At 41.7% G+C, this 7,476-nt stretch overlaps 1 protein-coding gene across 2 annotated transcripts in view; it reads left to right on the forward strand.

The window, feature by feature from the left end:
• UROS (uroporphyrinogen III synthase) overlaps positions 1-4,796 on the forward strand; it is a 60,253-nt gene extending 55,457 nt beyond the window's left edge. For both annotated transcript variants that reach the window (XM_089669660.1, XM_089669663.1), the window contains exons 9-10: positions 1,475-1,576; positions 2,401-4,796. In XM_089669660.1, coding sequence (XP_089525786.1) covers positions 1,475-1,576; positions 2,401-2,526 — 228 coding nt within the window. In that variant the 3' untranslated portion in view covers positions 2,527-4,796. The remainder of the gene's footprint in view (positions 1-1,474; positions 1,577-2,400) is intronic.
• The last annotated feature ends 2,680 nt before the right edge of the window (positions 4,797-7,476 follow it).

Genomic DNA, 7,476 nt, shown 5'->3' on the forward strand with positions numbered 1-7,476 from the left:
GGGTTAGGGACTGATGTGAATGTACAATATATATGTAAAGCGCTGCGTAAATTGACAGCGCTATATAAGTACCTGAAATAAATAAATAACAACATAAAGGGCTCTTGCACACAGGTGTCTAAGTCCATGCAGCAAAAATTCCAGCATTCCCACCTCCCCCCACGCTCCATGGAAGCCCATGCACTGCATACAGCTGCTTATGTACATGAATGTCTGTGCGTGGCTTTACGTGGATATATGCCGGTGCTCTTGTAAGCAGGAGTATAGGCGTATGCAAAAAAAAATTAGAAAATTTAGCTCATACACTATTGTTGTATTTACGATAGAACTGGAGTATACCCGTGTACAGCTGTGCATAGTTTAATTCATGTCTAGAGTAGGCTGTACACAGTAGATGGGCTTCCCAGGGAAATACATTGGAATTTACATTGTATGGGTTAGGGCATCTGTATGAACAGAATGCATACTTGCCAAATCTCACTTGTCAATCCTTCAAAGGGAAACACTGGAGCATAAGCAGACCTCTGTATGCCGCTCAAAGCAACATATAGTAACAGTCCAGCACACAGTCAGAAGTTCCAGAATGTATTCATATAAAGGCAATACAGCTAGTACAGAAATAGTCTGCTAATGTGTTTCAGCCGCCCAGGGCTTTAATCAAAGCTGATGTTTTCGGATATTTGAAATGTTTCAGCAGAATCATATAAGATCTGGTTGCGTAGAAGGAGAAAGATCATCTACAGTAGTTGAATTGCTTGTGTTAGTGCTGGAAGGCATTCAGGAGCATTGGATATCTTTGTGTGATCTGCTGATAAAGCAGTAGGTATGTATATGGACTTTCAGTCATATTCAACTCGCTGAGATTCAGGAGGTCAGCTCTATGAACAATGGGTCTGTTATACTCGAAAGTCTTTTCCATAGAATTTTCTTGGCAATGTTTCTATGAGGTGGGTTGTCAGGTCTTTCCTCAACACTCCCCATTTGCTCAGTTTAGTGGTTGGTGCTGGCTACAGGAACCCAAAGGAGACAGTTGGCTCCCCATGACATAGCGGGTTGGTTTTGGACCCATCACTCAGCAGCCTTCAGTGGATTACACCAGCAATGCTGGGTTTGCTAGACTCATGAGTATGTGTTTTAGGTAAAACCCAGAAAATTAGTCAAAAGTGGGGGGAGAAAAAAATAACACGGATGGAGGTGAACTTTAAGTTTAGTTTGGTACATACATAAAAAGGGCCTACAGCACCTGCCTGGAAATAATAAATGTGAAGGGCTTACATGCAATATGTAAATTTTAAAAGACAAAAAAAAAAAAGCTTTGAAACCTTTTATTTTTGTTAGCTTTAAATGTGATAAATATGTACAAAAAACTGCATGTACCATTTTATTTACCAGTGCAGCTTACACAGCAGCACTTTCAGGGATTTCTGTACGAAGTGTAACTAACATTTCATCCATCTATCATGTCCTTATCTAGGAAGGCCTGCCAGCAAGTATTGTGTTTTTCAGCCCATCTGGAGTGAAGTTTTGTCTCGGTATCATCCAGGAACTGTCCACTGATAAGCTTCATCAAATAAAGGTAAAACCACCATACTACACAGGATCTTTTCTAAACTGGTGAGTGGGCATTTCCAGAACACGTAAAGATGGGGTATACAAGTATTGAAATTTGACCGTTTAGCATGCATACCCATTTCTGTCATTAAACTGGTTTCTGTTGAACGGGTATAGTGTAAAAGCAGCATTCGTTCAGTGCTTGCAGCCAATGGCTGCAGTGCTGACCAGTGTATCCTGATGGGAAGGAAGTCCCTGCTGTCAGAATGCAATAGTGTGCTGGGGGAGATTGCTGCATCCACATCGCTTCTATGGATGCTAGGATCTGTCATTTATTTTTTGGGGCTTTTTTGTGAAACCCAGCTGTCTGTGTATACCATGCTTTACACATTGGTGGGATAATCAGGCAAAGTGCAGACTGAACCCATCCACAATAAATACATCTGCCCATTTATCAAGAGATTTGCACCATTTTTAAAATATCCATGCCTGTAACCGTAGCATGAGCGTTATTGGGAACAGGTGTGACGAAAAGAAAGGCTTCTGTGCATGCTCCACAATATATTTTCAGAGGGTAATGACATTTTGTATTCTCTTCCCTTTCTGGGGTCATCAGGGCAAATGGATGTGAATTCACCTGACAAAGGCAGCAATAAACACTTTACAGGGGTTCTAATTCTTCCCTTCTTTATCCAAAACTAAAAAGTAGGGTTCAGGCTACATATACACACTTCAATGGGCTCCATTAAACAGAAGCAGTCTAGCTGATGGATCAGTATTGTGTGTTGGACTCTGATCATCCTGCAGACGTGTCTGAAATGTTCTTTCCACTTTCTCCTTCTTTTCTAGTTTGCTGCGATTGGCCCTACAACCGCTGATTCCATGGTGGCAGAAGGCCTCAATGTCAGCTGTACAGCACAGAACCCTTCACCTCAGGGTCTAGCAGAAGGTATAAGGAGGATTGTGCAGCAATGACCCATTGTAATGACGTTACCAGGACTGTCTGACAATCACCGCATGAACGAATGAAGTGACTGTCTTGCACAAATTCTGTCCATGTTGAGAAGCCCGACCTTGTCTATTATAAAGTGGGTCCTTGCTATGTGTACACCTTCGAATAAAGTTGTATAGTCATTTAATTGGACTTATTCTGAAGTGGGTACATAGTTGATCAGGTTGAAAGGAGGCACAGGTCCATCAAATTTAACAATCACATAAATTAGTTCAGAATATGATATGTGGGGGCAATCGTATGTTCATTTTAAAGTTAAAGTCCTACTCTGGCTGATTTTTTATTTTTTTTGTAACTTTGGAAAGAGTAGGGGAAACCTGAAATTCCTTTCATGTTTTTCTTCTGCCTTTGATCCCACTGGGAATATTTTTCGTCATTTCCGGTCCTTGTGACACCCATGCAAGAAAAGAAGAGTATAAGTGTCATAGAGACAGGGAAGCACAGGCAGCAATAAATCCTTTATTGTAACCTATTTCCACTCAACTAATAATGTGTTTATTAGTCTGTAAGAAATTTCCCATCACTTTCTGGCCTGACATGGAAGGCTTCCTAATAGGAACATAGATGATATTAAAAACCTGACAGAGATTCTAACGCTTTGGCACACTATTCAAAAACAAAAAAAACATTTTTGGGTGAAGTTGTGTTTTAAAGAGGTTCTCTTGCAGAAACAGCCCACCCACTGATATCCTTCCCTGTGATCACCATTGCTTCTTTGGAGTCTTCAGAAAACACCTTGGTGCTTTCAGCAGAAATGGGGGACCCTATGACCTTCTCTCTTTTCTGTCAGGGTGCTGTGCTCAAAGCTGAGCCACCAAACACCAGCCCCAAACACTACCGTGTGGCGAAGGAGAGCTTACACAACAACATAGCTTACACAAAGTTCGGACACATGACTATGATGGAATGGCATGTCAAGGGAGCACAGGGAATGGGAGTATCAACAGGTGGGTGTTGTTAAGTCAAGAGAATTTGTCACTTTGGCCTGAGTGGGCGAAATGTAATTGTAGACCCAAGCTACAACTATACAGTAGCCATAAAAAAAATATTTGTAGTGTAATGAGCAAATTGTCTCTGGGGAGATGATACAAGAAGCTACTGAGCTGCAGCAACCAGTAAACATACAGCAATTATGAGAAAATTGGTCCAGTGAAAGCTACCATGTGATTGGCTCCCGTACCATGCCATGTAACTGGCTCCCATAAGTTGGGCCCCCTTCCTTAACACTCTACACTACACATGCATAGACACTGGGCACTTAGCAGCCTCCCCTATATACAGGGCCAGAATTGGTGACCCTGAATGCAAAGCTTCTATCCAGGCTCAGTCAGTGCTTACATGAGTAGGTATATGCAATCAGTGCCAGTTACATGCAGTTAGCACCAGCCATTGATTCATGCCCCTCATCCCTTAGACTATTATTACTTGGTTGTACTAGGTTTCATAAACACCTTTTATCATTTGGAATCATTTGTGGGGGCTGGTGGGGAAAAGCGTACATATGTAATACATACTGTATGTATTTGATCAGCGTATTGCCTTCAGAGGGCCGGTACAGTACTGGCATAAACAGATCACTTTTGAGCTACAGCCATGAGCAACAGCTTCAGCTCGGACAGCAACACAGCGAGGAATGCTTTCCGAATCTCATCTTCAGCGAGTGCAGTGAATACAACGTGGGCCCCCTCCCCCTTGGGGCCTATGTGTATTGCACATATTAGGGGTATACCAATGCTCCTATGGCTGGTGGCACTGCTGCACTGAATGGGTTGACTGTCACAAGAGTTGCATTCTTATATTTGGATTTTATTACCCCGTTGCTAATGCGATCCCTGTGCTAACTAAGCAAATCTTTACTACTCGACACTTGCACCCTAAGGCTGATTTCTACTGAGCTGGGGATTATGAAAATTAAACATGCAGCTGGATAAATATATAGCAGAGCTAAAAGATGTGGTTTTTTTCAGTTCCAATCAACATCAAACTGTGAAATATGATTGTTTATTGTGGGTATGTTATGTTGCTTTTTTTTTGCAGTACATTAATAGATTAATAAATGAGTTAATAAATTAGTAACTGATTATCTGTTTATTTATAAACCATAAAATGTGGATTGTAGTAGTAGCAGCCAATAATCTTTCCATTTCCATTGGTGTAATGCATGTTAGAATATGAAACCAGTTATGCATACAATTCAAAATAAAGAATTATAAAAAACGAATATGAAACCAAACATCTGTGAGAAGAAAGCTGTGTTGTTATTCTTTGCAATCATTTTGGGGTAAACGTGAACATGTTCCCCATTGCAATTAGCATCTTATACTACAGAAAGCAACAAATCTTCTTGTGGGCAACAGCTATACTTTTCTTCATGTTATTTGCCCCAAATATATAAACAGAATATGTTGTAAATGTATATCTTCTTCTTTTACTTGAAATGTGATTTCAGTGCATCTTTCCAGTAAAAATAAATAGACAACTAAGGCAACATCAATGAAGAAAACAGAGAGCTGCTTCTTATTTGTGAGCTTAAAGTGTTGCTAAACCCACAACCGTAAAATCAGTCTGTATATGCTTGTCATACTCACTGTGGAACCTAAGGGGTTAATCATCTGCATTGTGTAAAAAAGGCTGTTTGATCCTTTCTTCTCTGCTCCTCCTCTTTTTGAAATGACCACCTGATACAGACTGAACCCGTAGTCACACAGCTCAGTTTGGTGTGTATTGCTAGAGAGGTTTTTTTTTTTCCTTGGGAGAGTGCATGTGATCAGCACAGGGCCAATCAGCACTATCCAGACAGAGGGTCAGGGGTGTCACATCCTCCTAGAGCAGAAAGAAATCTCCTCCTACAAGCTTTAACCAGTGCTCTGCTGAAGTCACAAGACTGCTCTAACTGCTGATGAGAAAAGGTATTTAGCAGTTTATATTTACTAAAATAATTGCATTTCCATATTCTGTGTACTGTGGAAGACCAGGTATAGTGAATGCAGGGTCCGGGGTTTAGTAACACTTTAAGGACCCTTGCACATGGACACATCTAGAAGCATTGTGTGCCTTTCAGCTTTTTAGTGAACCCAGGAGGGACAGTTGAAGTGTCCACCCCTGCTGCAGGCATTCTGTCAAAGTCAATGGCAGGCTGCAGCTGGATGTGGCTGAATGTGGTACTGAGCAATACCTGTGTTTAGGGTCCTATGCATTCACAGATAAAGGTCCAGGATGCAGTGCAGTGCCGGGTGCTGCACCTGTCTATCCCAGGTCCACTAAAATGCCAAGAGAGAAGTACCCCAGTGTGCAAGGGGCCTACAATGTATTTAAAGCCAAATCGTTTAGTTTTGTAAGCAGCAGATACATGTTAGATCCTCAGTCAGGGTTTATTGCTGTCTGTAAACAATTTCCAGTAGGGAGAGTGATCACATTACAGCAGTCTAAGGCCCCTTGCACATTAGGGTGTCTAGCCCCTTTGCATTCAATCCTGGTATTTTAGTGCACCTACGAGGCACAGGTATGAATGCCAGTTCTGCTGCCTGTACCATGTCAAAGTCTAAGATAGGCTGCAATATGCTGATGTTGGATGGGGCTGAATGCTGTACTGAGTGGTACTGGCATTACGGGTCCTATGCATTTAGGAACAAATGCCCAGAACATATTAGGCCCCAAACACCACTACCACTTAGTACATCTGTTTGGTAGGTGCAGTGGGAGAAAGCACACAGATCCCTGGATTGCCAAAAATGATGTACTGAACTTTACTGCAACAGTACAAACAAGTCCAGCGGGAAAGCTCACCCGACCGGGGCACTTACAACAGTTCAGAGAAGGATCAGTGGTATGGAGATCTGAGCTGCCAACAACATCTGTCAAGGGGAGCGGAATGTGACCTGGATGGTCCAACCCAAAGGGGAGCTTCATGAAGAGACAGATGTAGGCCCCACTCCACTGGAACCTCTCAATACCGCTAGTGCTGTCCCGACAGATGGAATTTCTGTCCCTACACTAGACACTTGCATAAGGCTCGCCAAAACCCGGGGGCAGGGACTTAAAGACTGCATGACCCAAGATGGCCACCAGAGTCGCCTAGATCCAGCTCATCCAACCAGATCTCTGCTCCAGAGGACTGAGGCAACCATAGAGAAATGCAGTTTCTCTCGACTTCCTCCTCCATCTGCACTGCCGCTTCGGTCGAGCTCCACTTTCAGTGGAGACTGTAGACTGGACCTGCCTGCACATTGTTCAGCCATATCCAGCTGCAGCATATTTCAGCCTGCCATAGAATATGATTGCTGCACCCGTGCCTCCTGGGCATGCTAAAACATCAGAATTGAACACGGGCTAGACTCTCTAATGTGCATGGGGCCTAATATGGGATATCCCTTTATTTTAGACAGATCTCCATTTACTTCCTATTGTGTCTTTGGGACTGGAAGTCAATAAAAATCTCCTGGATAGAACAAAAAAACAAAACAAAGAACACTACTTACTAAAATACAAAGTTTTGGCTTTACTTACACTTTAACTAGCTGTGCGTTATGCTATAGTGAGATTATATATGTGCAGCTGTGAGAAAATGTATGTGTGAGCATTATTGTAGCAGTTGCCTGCTGATTTTGTTTTATATAGTTATTTTATGTCTCATAATCCTAGAATTTATTCAGTTATGGCATTTAATGTTTTAATTTGTGCTTAAAAAAAAAGAATAAAGATGAAAAAATAATACCATTTAAAGTTCACTTGTGAATAGTTTGAAATGTTGGTCAAGGTCACAGAATAACCTCCATCACCTCCTCTTCTTCTAAATGTCTGTTCTGCTTTATGGCTAATGAATCATAAATTAGCTACATGAATAAAACAAATTGTTTCTACCCTATAGCAATGATTAGAATGGAATTTTCTTTCTGACAATGGGTTGTTGTATT

This window comes from Staurois parvus, unplaced genomic scaffold (genome assembly GCF_062004578.1).
Source record: "Staurois parvus isolate SC_StPar_1 unplaced genomic scaffold, SC_StPar_1.0 ptg000009l, whole genome shotgun sequence".
Classification (NCBI taxonomy): domain Eukaryota; kingdom Metazoa; phylum Chordata; class Amphibia; order Anura; family Ranidae; genus Staurois; species Staurois parvus.